Source organism: Zingiber officinale, chromosome 4B (genome assembly GCF_018446385.1).
Source record: "Zingiber officinale cultivar Zhangliang chromosome 4B, Zo_v1.1, whole genome shotgun sequence".
NCBI classification, from domain to species: domain Eukaryota; kingdom Viridiplantae; phylum Streptophyta; class Magnoliopsida; order Zingiberales; family Zingiberaceae; genus Zingiber; species Zingiber officinale.
The window spans coordinates 42765794-42792386 of record NC_055993.1 but is presented as its reverse complement, the minus strand read 5'-3'; the positions used below and the strand labels follow the sequence as shown (position 1 = coordinate 42792386).

The 26593-nt window shown below is 40.2% G+C and overlaps 1 protein-coding gene across 1 annotated transcript; it reads right to left on the bottom strand.

The window, feature by feature from the left end:
• Positions 1 to 14677: 14677 nt before the first annotated feature.
• On the bottom strand, positions 14678 to 15609 carry LOC121978226. The gene is made up of 2 exons (XM_042530600.1): positions 15228 to 15609; positions 14678 to 14823 (listed from the first exon to the last, which is right to left on the bottom strand). The coding sequence occupies exons 1-2, from the start codon at positions 15607 to 15609 to the stop codon at positions 14678 to 14680; spliced, it is 528 nt and encodes a 175-aa protein (XP_042386534.1).
• Positions 15610 to 26593: the final 10984 nt, after the last annotated feature.

Genomic DNA, 26593 nt, shown 5'->3' with positions numbered 1-26593 from the left:
TATAACTAAAAGCATGGAATAAAGCATCAAACATAAACAAGCAAAACATGGAACTAAAGCATAAGTTATATAACATGAAAATTAAGCATCAACATATAACAAGAAAATTAAACATAAGCATTCTTACTTGGAGCGACAGGTTGGAGGCTTGATGTGTGTGTAGTGAGCTGGCAATAACCTCGCTCTGATACCAACCTCTAATGCCCGCCCTCCCTGCTAACCCTAAGGGACGGGGCTACGATACTCTATGTACATATTACAGCGGAAGACTTGAAATAATTTTCTTAGTTTAATAAAACTTTTCTTTTGTTTTCAAATCCGAACTACACTAATATGGTTTCCATAACATGATAACAAGATAAATAGAAACATAACATCAAGTTACCCATATAGTACTACAATTTACGAAACCAAAGCGGAATTCTTAAAAGTTCTTAAAGCAGGTTCTTATTTGGTTGCCTAGCCACCGCCACACACATCTCCTTGCCTCTCCTGCTGCTCCTTTAGCTCATCCAGCTTTTTCCTTTATCTGTGGTACAAGAAAAGTAAGCTATGAGCACTCATGGCTCAGTAAGTTCCTTTCCTACTCACTAAAACCGAAAATCATCACATGATCAAAGAATATCTTAACATAACATGATCTCAACTAGTCATGGCATAACATATCATACTCTTTAAGCATATCATGCAACATAACAAAATCATAACTAGTCATGGCATATTATCTCTTAAAGCATAGCATGATACATAACATAATCATATCTAATCATGGCATATCATAGCATCATCATAAGGTAGCATGGCATATCAAGCATAGCATGAAACATAACATACTCATATCTAATCATGGCATATCATAGCATCATCATAAGGTAGCATGGCATATCAAGCATAGCATGAAACATAACATAATCATATCTAATCATGGCATATCATAAATCATAGCATCATCACAACATGATCATAAGGTATATGCAATATGATTTTGAAAACATGTATCCGAAAAACATGTGTATGTCTCATGATCTTTAAAACCATTTCTTCTTACATATATACTTGAACATATTATCAACTTAAAAGGGATCCCGGCTATGCACCACTTACATATTGCGCGCAACCTATGTAGGTCCAAGATAGCAAGACTTGAACCCTACAAGGCAAACATACTAGGCCCGAGTCTTACTCCATCGACCTAGGGGCACTTAGAAGTCCATCCCTAACGAGGCCCGAGTCTTATTCCATCGACCCCGGGGCACTTATGGAGCTCACCCTTGGTACAAGCCATATAAAGTAAAGTACATGTCATACGTACACATATCACACATCATAAAAGTATGCATCACTTAGACATACATCATATCATAAAAGTATGCATCACTTAGGCATACATCATATCATAAAGGTATGCGTCACTTAGGCATACATCATGTCATAAAAGTATGCATCACTTAGGCATACATCATATCATAAAGGTATGCATCACTTAGGCATACATCATGTCATAAAAGCATGCATATTTTCACCACATAGCATATCATAAAAGCATGCATATTTCTATCCACATAGCATATCATAAAAAGTATGAATCACAAGCATACATATTTAAGCATAAGGGTGTATCATGTGATTATACTATCATAAGGAACATGGTAACATAGTTAACTTGGATTCTAAGCTTCCTAATCCCTTGGGTTCTTATCATGGCCGAACCCCCTTAGATCTCAATTTAGGTAAAAATAACCTCCAAGCATGTGGAACCTAAATTATCATCACATCAATTTCATAGGAAGCATTATAGCATGATTAACTTGGTTTCTAAGTTCTCCAAGTCCCTAAACTTCATGTGGCCGAACCTTATAAGGTGTGAAATAAGGTCCGAATTGTCATGAAAGCATGGAAACCTTAAACCATATTTATAGCATTTTTCTTCCAAGTAACATATTAATCATATTTGAGCTAATTCCTAAGTTCCTCAAACCCTTAACATATGTCATGGCCAAAATTTCACAAGTATTCATTAGGGCTAAAAACAAGCATACAAGCATGTGAACTTGAACTAACATCATGTATAAATTCATAATAAGGTATCATACAAAGGGTATGGCCGAAACTTACCCTAGCCTCATTTTAGGTCATTAAGCAACATATAGCATGAGAACTTTGGCTTTCTACTTATCATATTTCATGTAGAGTGACATGAGCATATTTAAATTTTGTTCTAGGGTTTCTAGGGCATTTATCCCTTCATGGCCGAGACCTACAATGGTCCATTTAGGTCATGGAAAAATTATACAAGCATGTGACACAATCAACACATTATCATATTTCCATAAGAAGCATTTTTAACACAATTGGTTTCAATTCTAAGGCCTCTAGGTCATTTAAACCCTACTTGGCCGAGACCCATCAGTGGTTAACTTTGCTTCAAATAGCCTAAAAGCATAGGAAGTCATACAAGTTTCATAGCATGTATAAAGACAAGCATAATAAACATACATGTGCATTGTGTCTTAGGCTTCCTAGGTTTCTTTCCTTTTTCTTTTATTTTTCCTCATGGCCGAAACCTACCATTCTCTAAACTAGGTTTTAAGTGGCCTAAAGTATGGAAAACCTAAGTAAGTTTCATGGAAAAAATTACTAAGAACATCATATACAAATTTGGTTCATAACCAAGCTAGGACCCTTGTGACCTTACAAGTCATATATCATGTAACTAAATTCTCTATACCCTAATTAAGCATGAGAGCATTAAACCACTTTCATATCTTAATATCACAGAGGTCTTGAGCATGTTAAAATTTTGTTTAAGCTTTCCTAAGCTATCCATCCTAACATGGCCGAAAATCTTAATGAAGAGTTCTTGAATTTCTAGCAATATTCAACATGCAATTCTTTAAGAGAACTCTATATTCTATCATATAAACATGGTTACTTAAATTTAAAGGTCTTCCTAACCCTAATCTCTTTTCTTGGCCGAAACATATGAGGGGATTTCCTTTGGTTCCAAGTAACTTTCAAGCAAGAAAACCAATAAAAGATCTTTAGTAATTCATGGAGGGAATCTTGTACTAGTTTGGTTAAACAATGATTTCCCTAACCTCTTTAAAACATTTTTGGCTGAAATTCTAGGGTTAGGTACTCCTCTGACCAAGCATCATATAGGTATAAAAACATGAAGGAAAACCTTCCTACATAGCATAGAAAAAATATCATGAAATGATGACTTGTTTAAACCTTCCTAGATTTGAAACTCTTCTTTGGCCGAATTTTCTTAAATTCTATTCTAGGTTTTCTAATTCTCATAAAATCCGAAAATCACATAAAAAGTCTTGTACCACAGGTGAGGGGAAGCTTACATCCTTTTCGCTTGTGGATCTAAGGTATGGTGATGGAAGAAGTAGCCTCTTCTTCTAGTTCCCTTCCCTTGTTCCTCTTGCTAAGTCCTCCTTGTATCTTAGGCTTTCTTAGGAGAAAACCTTGGCTTGGGGCCGAAGATGGAGGAGAGGGGGCTGGGATTCTCGGTGATGGAGAGGGGAGAATGAGAGAAATGAGAAAAAAATTAGAATTCTTCTCTTTACTTGCTCCCTTTTATGTTAAGGAGGAAGAAGTAGCAAAATTAGTTTTTGCTTTCCTTCTCCCTTAGCCTTTTTTTCTATTTTCTTTTTATTTTTATTTATTTATTTATCCTCATCATTAATGGTGAAATAAGGGGGAATGAATCCCCTTAATTAGCCTCTTTTATTTTCGGCAAGAGAAGAGAGAAAGAGGGAGAGAAGGAAGGAAGGCAAGTTGCCTTTCTCTTGTTCTTTTCTTGTTTTCTTTTGGCTAACTTTTACTCTCACCCTTATCATGAGTTTCCCTCCTTTGCTATCAATATCTTCTCTCTATCCCAATTGGTTTCTACTAATTAATTCTATAAATTATAATATAAGAGGTTCAAGGTTCAATCCTTGACCTCCTCTTCTTTTTATTTCATTTTGCTTCAACCCACTTCCTTTTATTTTTCTAAGGCAAAATCCTACATTCATATGCTTATCTTAAAAGCTTAAGTGGGTTTTACATAAGCAGCTAACTTCAGCTTTCTCATGCCAGAAAAAATCATACGTTCACATGTACTCTCCAACTCATACACCCTAGTAACGGGTGTATCTCATAAGTGTTAAGCAGGTAGCTTTACACTTTTCCATATCAGTGGAGGTATCCTATCCGAATGTACCTTCTAAGTTAATCAACCAGGTACAGACAGTCCATGGTCAAAGTCCCCATAAAATAGGATACGACAATCCTCTACAGGCTGACCCAGCCGACAATGATATACTGCTAATTCAGTCCTTTCCACGACAGTACAAGTCATGTACTCAAATGTGTGTCTCAAAATATCTAACCAAGCACGAAATAACCCCAAGATAGAAATCTCTAAAAATAGAGTAAGTCAGTCCCCTACTGGTCGGACTAACAAAATAAATTGATCAACTACTATATGATCCAACAAAAGTAAATCCACCATCCACTGATGAAACTAACTAAGGTAAATCGATACACAAGTACCTAAGTCAACAAGGGTAAATTGATCCTCTATAAATGGAACCAAAAAGAATCTAAATTAATCCTCTACTGACTGAACTAATAGGAGCATGAAATCAACTAAGATATATCAAACCCCATTGCCCAAGTCAAACAGGTAAATTAATCCAAAGACTAAACGAACCAATAGGAGTACACCAATACTTTACTAACTGTGTCATCATGAGTATACAAATATCATCCACTACTCAACTAATAATAACAAGAACTAGTGTGTGACACTAACTATCAACCAACTAGTAGTAACTGACACTAAAACTACTGGTAGTATGATATGACGATTCCCTTGAGACTGTAATCCTTGATCTCCAGTAGGGTCAACCGTGATCAGTGATTGACCCAACACATGGAATGCATGCTACAATCAACTAGACAAGTACTAACAAAAGAGTACTAACATATGTCAGAACTATCAGAACAACTATGCATGTACTAACAGAAATGTAAGGTAACAATATACAAACATACCTCCTATAACTTGGAGATGTCCTGCTCCTACCTGGTCCCAAAACTCGAAAAGTCACATCAAGAAAACCAAAACACAAAATCCCAAAACACGAACAATAGGCATCGCAAACCTGCTATGATACCAAAAATTATCACGCCCCTAGAGGAGTCTCTTCCAGACAAAAATACGGCAGCATCTCCCTTGTACTGGTGACAATCCAAAGCATATATACATACAAAATATACATCAACCACATGCGGCTGAAATATATACACAACCACGCAGTTAATAATCTCATCCTATACGGCTGGACAAATATAACAACAACCACACAGTTATATATATACAACGAATAGCCCACTCGGCTGCATTAAAAATCAACACAACGAAAAAATGATAACGAAAAGCTCAATACAACACAATCAACACAACTCCTCCAAAAGTACATAACCATATACGTCTGTACATACAACATGTAAATGTACGGTCAACATGATGACTCTAACACATACCAACCTACGTATAATTCACATCATATGCGCAATCAACATGGTAATTCAATCAACCAGACAATCCCTACAATGCATACTCTACACGTGTAATCACAACAGAGTATATATCAAGAGTTGAGACTGTATATGATATAACTAGAACACCTCAAAGATCAAGCATAAGTATCAAGCAGGAAGGCAACAAACGAACACGATATAAGGTAAAACAGCCTAATCCATCGAATAAAAAGCATGCACTAAGCTCAAAGAAATATATAAAAGCCAAGGAAGAAATACCCGCCTTAATACATAAATCACGTCTAGAAATCCCACGTCAAGACGCTCATCTCAAATCCAAGTCCTACAATCACATAGTATATTTAGCTAATTACATAGAAAGAAGTTAACTAAACAACTCCCCCACTTAATTAGAGTAACTCTAATCAAACATGGTTATAGATTAATCCCCAATTAACCCTAACCATACTACAACCTAATTAGATAAGGTTTACCATGAATCATCTCTATAGCTTCCCAAATTAACACATCATTTAATCCAATACAAATCCATCTCTTAATTACCAATCCACTATATAATATAATCAATTTCTACAATCCATCATTCTAATCCCAAACCAACATAGAAATGGAAATCAACTTCCAAAACTCACCGAATTAGATGATTTCCCCATCAACTCTCAGCTGACGAGATTCACTACCGAATCATTTAGTCACTGCCATCCAAACAAATCACCCTAAATCAGTACTAAGTAAGGGATCAAATGCCCAAATCAAATGCTAGGTTTAATCACTAACCTTCAAGAATCAATCTCGTTCCATAAACTCCTCTTGGATGACTGTTGCTGCTGTGATTATGAGTAAAGGTAGGAGGTAGGATAACACCGGCAATATAGAACAGCAATGTGTTAACCTAGGCTAGGCAAATGGATTTCCTTGATCCAAGATTCTGTGGTGAGAAGGCAGCTAGGGCACAGCTTCAAGAAATGCTCCGGCGGAGGAAGACGAGGCACTGCCATACCCTCTCTGGTCCAAGATCCAGTGAGGAGAGGCGATCAGAGACCGTGCGAGCTTAGCTCCGGCGTCTCATGGGCCGACAAATCGCAGCGGTACGAGAGGAAGAGGATGGAAGAGATCAGCGACGACTTCCAAGAGATGGTGGCTAGAGGACCCACGACAATTGGGAAAGGCAACCTCGTTGTCAGCCCGGTGTCACGTGAAGGGCTGTAGGCGGCAATCAACCGAGAGGGGCGATGGTGGAGCAGCCATAGTGTGGAAGAAGGAAGAGGGTTCGGCGGCTTGCCTCTGGCATCTCGTGGGTCAACGGATCGCAACGGCACAAGATGGAAAGGGAGGAGGGAGGCTCGGCCGAGGTTACGTCGGCGGATGGTGGCGTTGCTCGACGTCGTTGGGAGAGAAATCGCAAGTGAGGGGAGAGGGCTCGCGATCGGGTACGATGTGAGGAGGAGGAGATCGGGGAGAGTGAATCAGAATTTTAGAGATTAATAAACCTAGGTTAGCTTAATTAATCTCTAAGTTTATTCCTCAATCAACTCCTATCTAAGGGGTATTCCGAATAGACTTTCACTATACCCCGAACCCATCCCCTCTAAACGGGTCATACGGACTCCGTTTAAATCCCGAATAATTTCTAAAAATCCCCAAAAATCCAATAAGATTTTTCGTCCAATAACATTTATTATTTAATATTACGGTATCTTACACTTATTATTGCACTCTTATTGCTTTTATGATACAAAATAAAAAGTTTTAACAAGCGATATTCACCCTCCCTCTATCGCTTCATTTTGATCCATCAATTAGTATTAGAATTGGTCGCTCTGAATTTACTTAATAGTTGTTTGAGCACTTTTAAAAACAATTTTTTTCTTATTTTTTTTATTATATTTATCTTTTTAAACTCACACTGCTTATCCCAAGATGAGAGTCTTGGAAACCATCTTTTTTTAATTCCCTTGTGCAAGAACGTCGATGTCATATCAAGAAGGGCAAAGCATCTATGACCCTCTACCGTATGATCAAGTCTACTTCAATTATTGGAGGCAAGGTGTAAGATATGACAAATAAATAATAAGTGTTGTAGGAGGAATAATTCTATTGGATTTTTTTAGATTTTTTTCAGGATTTAAATGGAGTTTGTATGACATGTTTTGAGGGGATGAATCAAAGACTAGAAGAAAGCCTGTTTGGAATAACTATTGATGTGCATAGATTATATATGTTATTTTGTATGGTTTAACGTACATCTTCTTGCATTCATCGCATATGATCTATGTGTTTGCACCCTTTTCTATCATATTTCAGCATAATTATTACTTTTCATCCAGAGATCTGCCCGGTGTCTATTTGTATTTTTAGTAGTAGTATGAAGCGGAAAAGGATTCAAAAGGCACAAAAGAAGATCATTTTATGAAGACCAAAACCTAGCTTTGTCTTCCCGTGGAGAGCAAAGCCAAGGGATGGAGTGCCCAAGACAAAAGAGCAAGCAACAACCCAAAATAGCCCTGCCCATGTAACACCCACAAGATTATGAGATAAGTATAAGGGTGTTATTTGCTTTAGAGCCTAAAAATATGAAGAATCAAAAAGAAAAAAAAAAAAGAGATAAGAGAAATAAAAGAAGATGTGAAGGTTTGAACCTTGAACCTCTCACAAATGATAGAAATAAAATTATGTATGATAACCACTAGGATAATGAATAATATGTGAAAGGGAAATGATGGGAATTGTAGTTAAATGTAAAGCTAAAATTTAGTGAAGGAACAAAGGGAAAATCAAGTGGCTTCTTTCTCTTGTTTACCTCTTGGTTAAGGAAAAAGAGTAGCAAAAGACAAGTTGTCCTTCTCCCTTTCCTTCTCTATTTTCGTGGGGTTTAAGAGGATAATAAAGAGAAGAATTTAGGGAAGGGAATGAGGACATATTCTCATTAAGAAAATACATGCATGAGATAAGGAGGAAGGGAAGCAAAGTTCATTTTGGTAACTTCCACCTACTTAGCATAAAAAGGAAAGGAACTAAAGGTTTTCATTTTTTTTCCTTCTCCCTCACCCTTGCCAAGATTCTAAGCCTCCTCCCTCATCTCCACAAGCCAAGTTTAGGTTCTCCCTAAGAGAAAACTAAACTACAAGAAGGAGCCTTCAAGGTGTACCCTTCCAAGCAAGAGAAAATTGAAAGGAGTGCTAGAAGAAGAAGCCCCCTACTTCCTCTTCACCAAGGGTACCATTTCTTTAAAGATTAACAAGTGATTACTAGGTAAGCTTCCCCTCACCTGTGGTACAATAGTTTGTATGGTTTTTCATGGAGTTAGATTGCTTAAAAACCTAGGACTTGCCTTAAGAAAATTCGGCCAAAAGAAGAAGAAGAGTTTAAGAAAGTTGTAATTAGATACGCTTACTATCTTTCTTGTGATATGTATTTTATGTAAAAAGTTAATCTAAGGTTTCCATGCTAGAATAAATGATGAAAACTTAGATCCATAAGCTTTAAACTCTCGGCCAAGCATGAACAAGAAGACTAGGTAAGTTTAAGACTCAAACTAAGCATGTTTCCTTATTCTTGAGTTATGTACCCTATGATAATGATGTTGTTAACTTTTTCTCCTACTTGTATATTGTTGAAACTCCATTTTTCATGCCCATGAGTATTCGGCCATGTAAGAAGTAAAGGCTTAAGAGAGTTTTAAATCTAGGGCTAAGCATGCTAAGATTGTTCCTAAGACAAGGTATGAAGTTTTATGCCATGATTGTATGGTAGTTATAAATCTTATTTCATGCTTATAAAGGTTCGGTTATGATGAGATTTGAAGTCTAGGAAAGTTTAAACCAAGGCTAGAAAGCTCATGACTTTCTTGATAAAATAATATGGAACTAGTAGATGTTTTTTTTACTAAGTTTACTAATGTTGTTCCTTGTTATGATGTCATGAAAATTGTGTAGTTCCATGATTTATATGTTTCGGCCACCTTTGGATTAAAGGACTAGGAAAACTTAGAACCCAACTTATATATGTTCATGATGCTCCTTGTGGTAAGTACTATGAAATGTAGTTGTGGTTCCATGCTCTTATGCCACTAGAAATGTAGTTCATGCTTGTTAGGGTTCGGCCAATACTAGTGCAAAGGCCTAGAGAAATTTTGAAACCAACTTACATTTGTTCATGATGTTTTGTGATAAGTACCATGAAATGTAGTTGTGATTCCTATGCTCTTATGTCACTAAAAATCTAGTTCCATGATTTATATGTTTCGGCCATTACAAGATTAAAAGCCTAGAGAAAACTTAGAACCCAACTTATATATATGCTTATGATGTCTTGTGATATATGCTATGAAATGTAGTTGTGGTTACCATGCTCTTATGCCATTAAAAACCTAATTCCATGAGTTATAGGTTTCAGCCACCTTGAGTTAAAGGGTCTAGGAAGTTTGGAATTTAAAACAAATATGCTTATGTTGTTTCTCATGAAAATGTATAAGATATTGGCTTAAGGTTCAATACTTCCATGCTACTTGTAACCTAGAAGGAGACATGTTAGGGTTCGGCCATGATAAGTTTGGGAGCTTAAGGAACTTAGAACCCAAACTAAATATGCTTAAGTGGTTCCTTATGAAATATGATATGATATGAACTTAAGGTTTACATGTTTGCATGTTATTTAGAACTCGTTTGCTCTACATGAAAGGTTTCGGCCATGAAGAATTTGAAACCTAGGAGGGCTTAAAAATTTAGGTTAACATGCTTATGACCTTTATTATGCTAGTATGTGAAGATATCATGAGATTTTTATATTTGTATGTTGTCTAGATATCATGCCTCTATTCATGACTTTCGGCCATATGGGTTTAGTGACCTTGATGTACCTCACATGTTATGAATGAATCAAGAGATGTTATTTAATGATTCCATGAATGGTTATGTCTTTTATGATAAGTGATATGCTCTCTTATGTATGCTTATGATCCATGTATGTGCTATGTGCTCAATCATGCATGCTTTAGGATATGATAAAAATGATATGTTCATTATGCAAGCTTATGAATCATGCATGTGCTGTGTGCCCAAATATGCATGCTTATGATACGCTAAGTGATATGTTCATGATGTATGCTATGATTCATGCATGTGCTGTGTGCAAAAAAAAAATGCATGTTTTATGATATGTCAAGAAACATGATATGTATGTAAGAATAAGAACTACGATATGTATGACATGCTACTTTACTTTATGTGTGGCTTGTACCAAGGGTGGGCTCCATAAGCGCCCCGGGGTCGATGGACTAAGAAACGGGCCTCGTTAGGGATGAGCTCCTAAGTGCCCCAAGGTCGATGGACTAAGAAACAGGCCTAGTATGTATGCTTTGTAGGGTTCAAGACTTGCTACCTTGGACCTATATAGGACGCGCGCATTTATGTATGTGGTACAAGCCGGGGCCCCAATCATGTTGAGATTATGTTTAAGTATGTATTGTATATGTTTTCAAAAGACATGTTGCATATGTTGCATGATATATGTTTAGGAATTTATCATGATTATACTTTATGATTATGCCATGATACTTTATGTTATGTTATGATATGCCATGATATGCTCTTGACATGATACATTTGTCTTTATGCCTTATGACTTATGTTTTTAATATGTTTTACGGTTTTTGTGAGTAGGAAAGGAACTTACTGAGCCATGAGTGCTCACAGTTTACTTTCTTGTACCACAGATAAAGGCAAGACATGGATGGACTAGGGGAGCAGCAGGAGGGGCTAGAAAGGATGTGTGCGGTAGTGGACTGGCTAAAAGAAATGACCTGCTTTTATTTAATAAGAAATTTACCATGTTGATGTTTTTACCTTATGACTCCATGACCTTAAGTATGTGTTTGGGTATTTAAGACTCAAAAATATGATCGGTATGCTATGTGGTTCTTTTATATCTATGGTGAATTTTTAAGTAAGAAAATGTTTTTTTTTAATTCTCTAAGTAAGACTTCCGCTGTGTTAAGTATGTATGTGTCTCAAGTAACCCCCGTCGCCTTAGCAGGAGGGGCGGGGCGTTACAGCCCATGCCTTGAGGAAGGGGTTGGAGGAAGTGGTCGTGCCATCAGGCACGGCTAAGGAGCAAGGAAGGAAGCTAGCCATGCCTTGAGGCACATACAAGGAAGAAATCAATAGTAAAATTGGCTTGGGCCATGTGATGTGCGTAAATATTATGATGGTTTATGCATGTTTTTATGCACATTCACTTGCTTTATATGTACATATTCTTTGTATGATGGTCTCTTTTATCATATACTCATCATATATACTCTTTTGTACAGATATCTGCTCTTTGTTTAGATTTGTGTTGACAGGGACAACTTTGGAGCGAAAACAGCATTTGTCGATGCACCGGAGCGTGCCAGAGAACACGGCCGTGCAAACCTTGCACGACCGTGTGGCCAAACAGAAGAGGAGAAGTTCATGGCCGTGTAACCCTTGCACGACCATGCGGCCAACCCAGAGGCGTATCAGAACATGGCCGTGCAACCCTGCACAGTTGTGCCCCCCATGACTGAGACCAAGCAGCACACGACCGTGCAACCTTGCACGAACGTGTCCCCAGAAGCCGAGTCCCAGAATCACACGGACATGCCAATTGGCACGGCGGTGCAGCGCATCCAGAGCCAAGAAAAGGCACGGTCGTGCCATCCATGCACGGTCATGCCGCCGCGCCGCGCCCTAGCCTATAAAAGGGGTTTTAACCCTTTTTCCGAAGGGGCAAGAGTCGGGGAGGCGAGCCGTCAAGAGGAGAATCACTCTGGTGCCATTCCACATCATCTAGGACATCGATCTAGTGATCTTTAATCACCACACCAACTCCAGAAGCAAGGGATTGGATTTGAAGATCGCTTATCGTCGTTAGATAAGCATACTTCTTTCTCTCTTCATGTTGAGAATTTGTATGTTTATATATATCATGTCTTCAGGTTTTTCTCCCACGTCTATGGAGTAGAGTCCTTGTGAAACATCCTGAAACCATTTTTTTTTTTTACACCATCCACGAAGCTCAAACTAGCATACACTTTTAACGTGATACCAATCCCAAAAGAATATTATTCCATCAAACGTAAAAGTCATCATTCCTCACAAAGTATAGCAAAGAAACTCAATACTATTGACATCACCAAGGCAAAACCCTTCTCGTGGGGAACATAGCTCAACACTCCTAATAACCGGACAATGTCATGCGTCCATCTCACCTCCTCGCCTACTCCGCCTGTAGACCCTCCATGGTGCCCGGAGACACATCCTCACCTGAAATGTAGGCATCATGAGTCTACAACCCAGCAAGTATTATCTCATGTAATAAAGCATAGCATCCATAATGTTGTAGAGATAGGAAACTAAACAATAGAGACACACCTACAATATTGCATATCAGTGGAGTATGTGGTAAATAAAGTTCCTACACAGCTAAATAAGATGAATATGTCACATATCCGGTAACCACAATTAGAGCCAGTCAACAGTCCCATGAACCTAGAGGTACCTCGTAGAGAACATGCATCCAGTCATATAGCCGAAGCTAACATAGATTCCAGTATCAGTCAAGTTTGGATGGGCCCTCCCCGGAGCTCATCCCGAGTCACCCACCCCGTACTGCTACCACATATGCACATATTCAACCAACTAGCTACATAAAAACTTATATACTCATAGTTTATCATAACTCTAATTCAATCTGTCAAGTTCCATTAGCCATATCATATTACCATACCTATCTGCATTCAGTCTAATCATAACCTAAGTAGATCCATAAGCAAGTACAAAATTTCATATGCAACAAAATAACTGATCATTAGCATCTAATTTACAATCACATACCGCATGCTGTAAACAAGGAAAAATCTGTGCATGATTAGTATTTAAAACTTGTAATACAACCATAAGCTTTCAAGATAGAACTCAATTCATTTAGCTGTAACAACCCAGAAATAACCAACTTAATTCCCACTACTAGATGTAACTAGCAGGTTCAAAATTTAGTTCTATAGATCCTCTACAAAAACCTTGTCCATCCAAAGGAAAATACAGCAGCAGTAACTCCCCAGCAGAACTTTCCAACATACCTACTGAATCCCAAAAACCATACGAAGAATGAAAGTCAGCTAATATTCCCAGTAATCCGTGTGCCACGCCAACCAATAGAATTAACATATCAAGTAGAACTTCACCAAAATTTCAAAGAAACCCTTCATGAAAACCACAAATCACCAAAACCACATTCAAAACCAAGTCATCCAATGAGACGTAAGTCTGTCAACAACGAGGAAAAACTACCTTCAAATCCAGAGATCCCCAAAAGAAAATCAAGACACAATTCACTCATCTCAAACATCACAAGCCGACATTTAATCAAACAGTCATCCTACATAAAACTCACAGCATCAACAATTCTGGAGGAAAAATCAGAGTTCAAGCCCATCTTCAGCCAACTAAGCCCATAAATTCTGAACAGAACAATTCCCTAGCAGATCCGCACCATCAATAATAGATTGTTCCGACGAGGGGAAACCAGAAACCATACGATTCAAACAAGAGTTAAATGAAACCTCAAATTGGATTGAAAGAACTCGAAATCCTATGTTAGATCCAAAGAAAGTTTCGCCGGAAATCTAAATAGAATTCCATTCAACCAAACGGTAACTAGAGCTCCATCCGGCACACATTCAAAACCAGTACCTCAAGCAGGCATTTAAGCGAACAGTCATCACGCAAAAATTGAAACCTCGATATCACGAAAGAAACAGAACCTCCACACAAACACAGCTCGACGGACACTAGTAGAAGCACAAAAACAACACTCCAAAGGAATCGAACATTATCAATGCAGACTTCACCGATCATAAATCCGAAATATATGCAAACCAATTGACCAAATCAAAACCCAATAGAGAAGAAGCCTTAACAGAAACGATCACACACAGATAACCTCTCCATATCGAGTTTCCGCCCCTCTATACCTCAGAGATCTTATGCTATCACCGTAAGATATACTTGCCTGCTCTTGCGCTTCCCCGTCCTCCCCGAGACCCCCGCGACTTACACTGCGCGTCCTCGTTTTCCCCTGTCCGATCTGCTCCTCACGGTGGCGATCGACTTCCAAATCCAGCGTCGCCCTCAGCTTCCACAGCCGAAGAAGTAGCTCCGCCGAGGGTTGACGGCGCGTGAGGAGACGGTGGTTGAACTGTGGGGTACCGGGTGATGCGAAGATTAGGACTCTTTATACCTAGGGTTATTAAGTTCAATAGCTTAGGTTATTAACTTAGGTAGGAGTGGCTAATGTACCCTTATTTGTTTCCCTAATGAGTGTCAATTTAGGTAGGTATAACCATTTAATTCTATATTTGTTTCCCCTAGTTGATGTTAACGTAGATAAGTTGAGTTATTTAACCCCTATTTAATTCCTCTTAATCTTATCATTTTGATCCTTCTAACCCTATTGTACCAATTCATCTTCTATCCTCGCCTCTATCCCTTTTTTCTTTTTATGGAAATTCAGTAATTTAAACCTCCCGTTTATGCCCATGAAGCCTCATTCTGCTACTTATTTAATAACCTCCCCAACTGGGGCTTAGGGAGCCGTACAATTCTCCCCTCCTTATAAGAAGTTCGTCCCCGAAATTGACTTACCAAATAAATCCGGATAGCGGTCGCGCATATCTCGTTCCGTTTCCCAAGTGGCCTCCTCCATCTGCTGGTTTCCCCATAAAATCTTCACCATCTTGATCTCCTTGTTCCTCAATTTCCGTACTTGACGCTCAAGAATCTGTTTCGGGCGTTCTTCATAGGTTTGATCTGAGGTCCACTGCATGGACTCATGTCCGATCACATGAGAGGGGTTAGATATGTACCGTCTGAGCATAGATACATGGAACACATTGTGTACCCCGGACAGATTTGGTGGTAGGGCAACCCTATAAGCTCGTGTTCCAATCCTGTCCAGAATCTCAAATGGCCCAATATACCTTGGACTGAGCTTCCCTTTCTTCCTGAACCTCAGTACCCCTTTCATTGGTGAGACTTTAAGAAATACATGATCTCCAACTGAAAATTCCAAATCTCTTCGTCACTGGTCAGCATAATTCTTTTGACGACTTTGCACTGCTTGCATCCTATTCCGAATCTTCTCCACTAGCTCCACTGTTTGGGTCACTATGTCTGGGCCCAGAACTGCCCTCTCGCCGACCTCATCCCAATATAACGACGTTCTGCACTTCCTTCCATACAACGCCTCATATGGAGCCATACCTATGGTTGCCTGATAACTATTATTATAAGTGAATTCTATCAGAGGAAGCTTTGACTCCCAATTTCCCTTGAAATCCATCATACATGCTCGTAGCAGGTCCTCCAAAATCTGAATCACCCGTTCAGATTGACCATCCGTCTGGGGATGGAAGGCGGTACTAAATTTCAGCCTGGTACCCATTCCCCTGTGTAGACTTTCCCAGAATCCCGAGGTAAATTTTGGATCTCTGTCTGACACAATTTGAACTGGGATCCCATGTAGCCGCACTACTTCTCTTATGTATAGCTCTGCATACTGCGTCATCGTGAAGGTGATTTTTACTGGTAGGAAATGTGCCGACTTGGTCAATCGGTCCACAATAACCCATACAGCGTTTGTTCCCTTAGGAGTGGTTGGTAGACACACCACGAAATCCATGGCAACTTCTTCCCACTTCCAGACAGGGATCGGAAGTGGCTCCAGCAATCCTGCTGGTCTCTGATGCTCAGTCTTTACTTGTTGACATGTGAGGCATTCGTGCACTACCTTGACTATGTCCTTTTTCATACGTGGCCACCAATACAATAACTTCATATCCCTGTACATTTTTGTGCACCCAGGATGTGTGGAATATGGGGTGTTATGCGCTTCATTCATGAGATCCTCTCGGAGTGTACCCGTCTTAGGTACCCAGATGCGATCCTTGTATCGCACGACTCCACCCACAGTAGAGTAAATAGCTTTCCCTTTTTCTTCATCTTTCCGCTTCCATTCTGTTAACTGTTGATCCACCATCTGTCCTTCCCGGATCTGATCTAGTAAATTTGACTTTACGATCAATGCTGACAATTTAAGCTGCTCCCTTGGCACTACTACCTCCAAATTCAATCGTTGGAATTCCGATATCAACTGTTGTTTGCTGGTTAGTTGCGACAATGTAGCGGATTTGCGGCTCAAAGCATCAGCTACCACGTTAGCCTTACCCGGATGATAGTTGATGTTACAGTCGTAATCCTTCACTAACTCCAGCCACCGTCTCTGTCTCATATTTAATTCCTTCTGTGTGAAGAAATATTTCAAACTTTTGTGGTCTGTGTAGATCTCACATCGTTCCCCGTAAAGGTAGTGCCTCCAGATCTTTAGAGCAAATATAACCGTCGCTAGCTCCAAATCATGGGTGGGATAGTTTTGCTCATGTACCTTCAACTGACGTGAGGCATACGCAATGACCTTCCCGTTCTGCATTAGCACAGCTCCCAGTCTAGTTTTGGAGGCGTCAGTGTAGACCACAAACCGTCCAGAACCATCCGGGATCGTAAGCACTGGTGACATCGTCAATCTTTCTTTCAACACCTCAAAGCTTTTCTTGCACCGATCTGTCCATTCATATCTTACCCCCTTCTAGCCAGCGAGGTCAGCGGCAAGGCAATCTGGGAAAAATTCTGGATGAACCTTCGATAGTACCCTGCCAACCCCAAGAAACTCCGTATCTCAGAAGCATTCTTTGGCGTATCCCAATTCCAGATTACCTCCACTTTGGCCGGATCCACTTCTATCCCATTCCCTGAGACAATGTGCCCTAGAAATGGAAACTGATTCAGCCAAAAGTCACACTTGCTAAATTTGGCATACAACCGATGTTCCTTCAACGTCTGTAGCACCGTGGTTAAATGCAAACGATGTTCTTGGCAATTTCGATAGTAAATTAATATATCGTCAATGAAGACAATAACAAACTGGTCCAAGTATGAGTGAAATACCCGATTCATCAAGTCCATAAATGTCGCTGGGGCATTTGTGAGTCCGAATGGCATAACCAGGAACTCGTAATGCCCGTATCGGGTTTTGAATGCTGTCTTGTGCACATCTTCCTCCTTCACCTTCATCTGATGATACCCTGATCGTAAATCAATTTTTGAAAACACTGTTGCTCCTTGTAACTGGTCGAACAGGTCATCGATCCTGGGTAATGGGTACTTGTTCTTGATTGTCACTCGAGTTAGCTCCCGGTAATCGATGCACAGTCGCATGGTCCCATCTTTCTTGCGTACGAATAACACCGGGGCTCCCTAGGGTGACACGCTTGGTCATATAAAACCCTTGTCCAGCAATTCCTGCAACTGCCCCTTCAACTCTTTCATTTCGGTAGGCGCCAACCGGTAGGGTGCTTTTGACACCGGCGTAGTCCCCGGTATTAGTTCTATTCCGAATTCCACCTCCTGAGTCAGGGGTAGACCTGTAACATCCTCTGGAAACACCTCTGAGAAGTCTCGGGCCATTTCCACTTCCTCCAAACTTGGTCGTTGTGTCCCCGACTTAACCGAGATGTGAACTAAGAGCCCCTCACATCCCTTGCTTAGCATTCGTCGAGCTTTGCACATGGAGATCATGTGGGGTGCAGCTATCTATGAAGCTGCTTGAAAAATGAGGAGTTTTTCATTTGGTAGCTTCAACTTAACTGTCCGCTGTTTACAATCGATGACTGCATCGTGCTGAACCAGCCAGTCCATGCCAAGGATCACATCAAACTCTGTTATTTCCAACACAATGAACCTCACAGCTTACTTTCTTGTACCACAGATAAAGGCAAGACATGGATGGACTAGGGGAGCAGCAGGAGGGGCTAGAAAGGATGTGTGCGGTAGTGGACTGGCTAAAAGAAATGACCTGCTTTTATTTAATAAGAAATTTACCATGTTGATGTTTTTACCTTATGACTCCATGACCTTAAGTATGTGTTTGGATATTTAAGACTCAAAAATATGATCGGTATGCTATGTGGTAATTTTATATCTATGGTGAATTTTTAAGTAAGAATTTTTTTTTTTTAATTCTCTAAGTAAGACTTCCGCTGTGTTAAGTATGTATGTGTCTCAAGTAACCCCCGTCGCCTTAGCAGGAGGGGCGGGGCGTTACAGCCCATGCCTTGAGGAAGGGGTTGGAGGAAGTGGTCGTGCCATCAGGCACGGCTAAGGAGCAAGGAAGGAAGCTAGCCATGCCTTGAGGCACATACAAGGAAGAAATCAATAGTAAAATTGGCTTGGGCCATGTGATGTGCGTAAATATTATGATAGTTTATGCATGTTTTTACGCACATTCACTTGCTTTATATGTACATATTCTTTGTATGATGGTCTCTTTTATCATATACTCGTCATATATACTCTTTTGTACAGATATCTGCTATTTGTTTGGATTTGTGTTGACAGGGACAACTTTGGAGCGAAAACAGCGTTTGTCGATGCACCGGAGCGAGCCAGAGAACACGGCCGTGAAAACCTTGCACGACCGTGTGGCCAAATAGAAGAGGAGAAGTTCATGGCCGTGTAACCCTTGCACGACCATGCGGCCAACCTAGAGGCAGATCAGAACATGGCCGTGCAACCCTGCACGGTTGTGCCCCCCATGACTGAGACCAAGCAGCACACGACCGTGCAACCTTGCACTAACGTGTCCCCAGAAGCCGAGTCCCAGAATCACACGGACGTGCCAATTGGCACGGCGGTGCAGCGCATCCAGAGCCAAGAAAAGGCACGGTCGTGCCATCCATGCACGGTCATGCCGCCGCGCCGCGCCCTAGCCTATAAAAGGGGTTTTAACCCTTTTTCCGAAGGGGCAAGAGTCGGGGAGGCGAGCCGTCATGAGGAGAATCACTCTGGTGCCATTCCACATCATCCAGGACATCGATCTAGTGATCTTTCATCACCACACCAACTCCAGAAGCAAGAGATTGGATTCGAAGATCACTCATCATCGTTAGATAAGCATACTTCTTCTTTCTCTCTTCATGTTGAGAATTTGTATGTTTATATATATCATGTCTTATGGTTTTTCTCCCACGTCTATGGGGTAGAGTCCTTGTGAAACATCCTGAAACCATATTTTTTTTTTTTAAAACCATCCACGAAGCTCAAACTAGCATACACTTTTAACGTGATACCAATCCCAAATGAATATTATTCCATCAAACGTAAAAGTCATCATTCCTCACAAAGTATAGCAAAGAAACTCAATACTATTGACATCACCAAGGCAAAACCCTTCCCGTGGGGAACATAAGCTCAACACTGCCAATAATCGGATAATGTCATGCGTCCATCTCGCCTCTTCGCCTACTCCGCCTGTAGACCCTCCATGGTGCCCGGAGACACATCCTCACCTGAAATGTAGGCATCATGAGTCTACAACCCAGCAAGTATTATCTCATGTAATAAAGCATAGCATCCATAATGTAGTAGAGATAGGAGACTAAACAATAGAGACATACCTACAATATTGCATATCAGTGAAGGAGTATGTGGTAAATAAAGTTCCTAAACATCTAAATAAGATGAATATGTCACATATCCGGTAACCACAATTAGAGCCAGTCAACAGTCCCATGAACCTAGAGGTACCTCATAGAGAACATGCATCCAGTCATATAGCCGAAGCTAACATAGATTCCAGTATCAGTCAAGTTTGGATGGGCCCTCCCCGGAGCTCATCCCGAGTCACCCACCCCGTACTGCTACCACATATGCACATATTCAACCAACTAGCTACATAAAAACTTATATACTCATAGTTTATCATAACTCTAATTCAATCTGTCAAGTTCCATTAGCCATATCATATTACCATACATATCTGCATTCAGTCTAATCATAACCTAAGTAGATCCATAAGCAAGTACAAAATTTCATATGCAACAAAATAACTGATCATTAGCATCTAATTTACAATCACATACCGCATGCTGTAAACAAGGAAAAATCTGTGCATGATTAGTATTTAAAACTTGTAATACAACCATAAGCTTTCAAGATAGAACTCAATTCATTTAGCTGTAACAACCCAGAAATAACCAACTTAATTCCCACTACTAGATGTAACTAGCAGGTTCACAATTTAGTTCTATAGATCCTCTACAAAACCTTGTCCATTCAAAGGAAAATACAGCAGCAATAACTCCCCAGCAGAACTTCCCAACTTACCTTCTGAATCCCAAAAACCATACGAAGAATGAAAGTCAGCTAATATTCCCAGTAATCCGTGTGCCACGCCAACCAATAGAATTAACATATCAAGTAGAACTTCACCAAAATTTCAAAGCAACCCTTCATGAAAACCACAAATCACCAAAACCACATTCAAAACCAAGTCATCCAATGAGACGTAAGTCTGTCAACAACGAGGAAAAACTACCTTCAAATCCAGAGATCCCCAAAAGAAAATCAAGACACAATTCACTCATCTCAAACATCACAAGCCGGCATTTAATCAAACAGTCATCCTACATAAAACTCACAGCATCAACAATTCTGGAGGAAAAATCGGAGTTCAAGCCCATCTTCAGCCAACTAAACCCATAAATTCTGAACAGAACAATTCCCTAGCAGATCCGCACCATCAATAATAGATTGTTCCGACGAGGGGAAACCAGAAACCATACGATTTAAACAAGAGTTAATTGAAACCTCAAATTGGATTGAAAGAACTCGAAATCCTCTGTTAGATCCAAAGAAAGCATCGCCGGAAATCTACATAGAATTCCATTCAACCAAACGGTAACCAGAGCTCCATCCGGCACACATTCAAAACCAGTACCTCAAACAGGCATTTAAGCGAAAAGTCATCACGCAAAAATTGAAACCTCGATATCACGAAAGAAACAGAACCTCCACACAAACACAGCTCGACGGACGCTAGTAGAAGCACAAAAACAACACTCCAAAGGAATCGAACATTATCAATGCAGACTTCACCGATCATAAATCCGAAATATATGCAAACCAATTGACCAAATCAAAACCCAACAGAGAAGAAGCCTTAACAAAAATGATCACACACAGATAACCTCTCCATATCGAGTTTCCGCCCCTCTATACCTCAGAGATCTTATGCTATCACCGTAAGATATACTTGCCTGCTCTTGCGCTTCCCCGTCCTCCCCGAGACCCCCGTGACTTCCACTGCGCGTCCTCGTTTTCCCCTGTCCGATCTGCTCCTCACGATGGCGATCGGCTTCCAAATCCAGCATCGCCCTCAGCTTCCACAGCCGAAGAAGTAGCTCCGCCGAGGGTTGACGGCGCGTGAGGAGACGGTGGTTGAACTGTGGGGTACCGGGTGATGCGAAGATTAGGACTCTTTATACCTAGGGTTATTAAGTTCAATAGCTTAGGTTATTTACTTAGGTAGGAGTGGCTAATGTACCCTTATTTGTTTCCCTAATAAGTGTCAATTTAGGTAGGTATAACCATTTAATTCTATATTTGTTTCCCCTAGTTGATGTTAACGTAGATAAGTTGAGTTATTTAACCCCTATTTAATTCCTCTTAATCCTATCATTTTGATCCTTCTAACCCTATTGTACCAATTCATCTTCTATCCTCGCCTCTATCCCTTTTTTTTTTTTTTATGGAAATTTAGTAATTTAAACCTCCCGTTTATGCCCATGAAGCCTCATTCTGCTACTTATTTAATAACCTCCCCAACTGGGGCGTAGGGAGCCTTACACCTTGTTCTATAATGAGGGAGTAATTGTGGATTAGTTTTGATGTAAAACTCATATTTGATGTGCGTAGATTGTATACACTTGTTTAGCATGTTTTGATGCACATTCAGGTATTTCGAGTATGCTTTATCTATACATTTTCATACTTCCAACTTGCCTTTCAGCATATTTACTCTTTTTGTTCGAAGATCTGCTTTTTATGCATTTTCTATGTGCAGGAGTCATTTTTGGAGAAGATTTGACACTTGAACAAAGAAGGAAGGCCCAAGCCATGTGTGCCACATGACCATGAGATGGGGGTTTGTCCAGGCCGTGTGCTGATCACCACCCGTGTGGCTGCAGCAGAGAAGGAAGAAGCCATGGCCGTGTGAGCATCACACAACCGTGCCAGGTTTGAAGCCAAGAAGGTTCGTGGCCGTGTGCACCACACGACCTTGCAAGCCATCCAGAACTGAAGCTGTACACGGCCATGTAGATCTACACCGCCGTGCAACATTTCCAGAGTCTAAGAATGTCTTGGCCATGTGCACCACATGACCGTGCAGGAGTTCTAGTGCTTGAGGGAGTGCGGGCCGTGTAGATCTACACGACCGTGCAAGGGTAGCAGTGGCAAATGCATGCCCGACCGTGTACAACACACGGCCGTGTGAGATAGGCAGTGAGGGGAGTGAGCCAGGCCGTGTCTCGGGGTCGTGTGGTGCCAAAACCCCCTTTCTATATAAGCCCTTCTTCTTCATTTGAAAGGGGATCTTCTCCCCTTTGGGAGAGAGCAAGATTTGGGCGATTCTTCTCCATCTTGGAGGGATTTTGCAGCGATTCAAGGGGAGATCTTCAAGGCATCGACTCTGGGAATCGAGGATTGGTTCCGACGACGTTCTTCGTCGTAGATAAGCTTTCTTTCTCTTTCTTCTTGGATTTGGGATCAAGAATGTTTGTAATCTTTTTCTCTTCGGATTTCTTACCTTATTTTATAGAGTAGATCTCTTATTCTAGGATGGAGGGAGTATTTGTAATGGAGATTTGATGTAAAACTCTTGTGGATTTGCCAAATTCCTATTTCTATGATTTTTCCCTATTTGTATCCATTTGATCTTGTGTGGATTGTTGTGTTTGGACCTAATTACCATGCTTGGTTGAATGAATATCTTGTGGATCTTGTAGAGATTGTTTCTCATTCAATTTTTCGAGGGACGTTCGTGACAGGAACAAGCTCGTGTAAGGACGTTTGAGGGGTAATCTTGAAGGGGAAATTAGGTTATTTAAGAGGGTAGGATAGATTGTATGCATTAATCTTTATATCTAGATGAGGTTGAGAAGTGATGAATTCTTATATTGATTATCCGAGAGACGCATGTGACAGGCAAGCCCATGTAAGGACAACATAGCGTTCATTCCTAATTGATCAAATTTAGATATATTTCAGTCCTAGGCCAGTTGTCTATTGCAAGAGAAAACCGACAACCTTCTACAAATGACGGATAATTGAGGAATAAAATTTGGTAGATCATTTACATTGAATATCCTTACAAAGAAACCAAAGCTCCTAGAATATCCTTTTATCATTGCCCTTATTCTTGTTTCTTATTCTTTTGTTTCTATGTTTATTTTTCATAGTTACACTTTGCCTTTGTGAATCAATTGATTAGTTGTTTAGCTAACTCGCGTTAAGACATCTTTAGTGGTTATTCTAGTCCCTGTGTATACAATATCTTTTATTATTACTTACGATATTTCCGTACACTTGCGGAACTTCAACAATATTACGCTTATATTTATTGGATGATTTCACTTGCTTTGTTTCGACTACTCGATCTCTTTGTCATGTTGATTGATTGTGTAGGAATTGCCAACCTCGTAGAGGGAATACCTTAGATCGTACACCTGAGGGGCCCTAGTAATAGGGGTAACCTGTTCACGGACATCTAGGGTACTTCCTTGAAAGGAGTGGTGACTCCTCCATAAGGGAGTAAGAGACCAAACTAAGCTTCTTAATTCTATCTTTGATAACATCAATTAGAGTCGTGTCCTTGTAATCTACCGAGGTGCCCTAGTGATAGGGGTTAACCATAATAGGCCATTTCATAGGGATCGTCTTTGTTTGGTGCTTAAGGATGGTTGCTTTAGCTTCCGGCGAATGTATGCTGATGGACAATTGTTACGTCACCGCAAGTGTACGGTTACATCATCAGTAATATAAAAGATTATCGTATCCACAGGGACTAGAATAAGCACTAGAAATGTTTCAACATGAGTTAGCCAAACAACTAATCAATTGGTTTCCAAAAGCTAAATGTAACTAATGAAAAGTAAACATAGAAATGAAAGATCAACAAACAAGATTATGGGCTATGATAAAGGAACGTTTTAGGAGTTTTGATTTCTTTGTAAGATTCCTCAATGTAAATGATCTACCAAATACTATTTCTCAATTGCCCAACATTTATAAAAGGTTGTCGGTTCTCTCTTGCAATAGACAACCGGCTTAGGACTGAAATCTATACCTAAATGCGATCAATTAGATATGAGCTTATGTTGTCCTTACATGGGCATGTTCCCGTTACGAAGATCCCTCGAAAAATCAACATAGAAATCATTACCTCTTAACCCATAAGATATAAAGATTAATGCATAAATCTATCCTACCCTCTTGAATTATCCTATTTCCCCCTGAAGCTCATCCCTCACACGTCCTTACACGGGCTTGCACCTTACGCGTGCTTCCCTCAGAAAATCGAGTGAGAGATAATCTCTACATGATCCACAAGACATTCAAACAATCAATCAAGAATGTGAATTAGGTCCAAATCACAACAATACATCCAAAATTGAATTGATACAAACAAGACAATATCATAGAAACAAGGAAATGACAAATCCATAAGAGTTTACATCAATTCATCATACAAATACTCCCTCCATCCTAAAACAAAGAGATCTACTCCATGAATTGAAGAGAGAAATCTGAAAATACAAAGATTACAAGCATTTCTTGATCCCCCAATCCAAGAAGAGGAGAGAAAGAAAACTTATCTAAGATGAAGCTTAGTCTTCGGATCCAATCCATGCTCCCAGAGTCGATTCCGTCGAAGATCCTCCTTTAGATCGCCCAGAAATCCTCCCAAGATTGAGAGGAAACAACCAAATCTCTCACTCTCCCCAAGAGGGAGAAGATCCCCTTTCAAATCTTGAAGAAGGGTTTAAATAGAGGTGAAGTTTGGGCGCCACACAACCCCGTGGCACGGTCGTGTGAGGTTCACACGACCCTGCCCACTCTCCTCTCCGCCAGCCTTGCACGGCCGTGTGTGAGACACGGCCGTGGCAAACATCCCCAATAGCCCATTTACACGGCCGTGTAGATCTACACGACCTGAACTGTCTTAGCCTCTAGAAATTTGGCACGACCGTGTGATACACACGGCCTGCTTCCTTCCTTTCCACTGAGAACCTCACACGGCGGTGTGAGACACACGACCGAGGCTTCTCCTTGCTCTGGAAAAATCACATGGTCATGTGGTGCATACGGCCTAGGCTCCTTCTCAATCTGGGTTCTTCAGATCGTTGCACGGCCGTGTGAGGTTCACACGGCCATGACCTCTTCATTTCCTGCTGCAGCCTTCTGGCCCGTGATATCCACACGACCTAGCAACCCCCCAGAGCAGGGCAGTGTGAGTTTCAGGTAGGGCACCTTCTTCCCTTTGCCTTGCTCACAGATTTGGCTTCAAACATGAAATCTTCACCAATTCCGACTCCTGTGTATAGAAAATGCACCAAAATCAGATCTCCGAACAAAGAAAGTAAATATGCTAAAAAGGAAAGCTGAAAGTACGAAAATGCATAGATCAAACATGCTCAAAGTATGTGAATGTGCATCAAAACATATATAAAAGTGTATACAATCTACGCACATCAACAATGAGTATAGGATAGTATGTGACACATTAATACCACCATAATGAAACTGAACTCCTAGAACTCTTCATTACCCAGGTTAATTTCTTCTCGTTGCTAGTTCTCATTCCCCGCTCTCTAATCTCTTTTCTTAAATTACTTACAACCATCATTAGTGTAGCTAAACCTAAGTGTGCCATCACTAGTGCTTATAACCAGTCCTCGTGGGATCGATATTCTTTATTACAGACGATGAATCCGTGCACTTGCAGAAGCGTAACAAGTTTTTAGCGTCGTTACCAGGGACTGCGTCTATAACATTGGTGATAGTCATACTAGATTAGACTAGACTAGACTTTGCTTTCTTTTCCTTTATCTTTCCTT

What these genes read in the sequence shown, in the direction of transcription:
- LOC121978226 (XM_042530600.1), bottom strand. Translation starts at nt 15,609, where the DNA reads ATGAAAGGGGTACTGAGGTTCAGGAAGAAAGGGAAGCTCAGTCCAAGG. An exon ending in CCGCTATCCGGATTTATTTG is followed by an intron (nt 14,824 to 15,227) that starts GTAAGTCAATTT and finishes TAATAACCCTAG; the next exon opens with GTATAAAGAGTCCTAATCTT.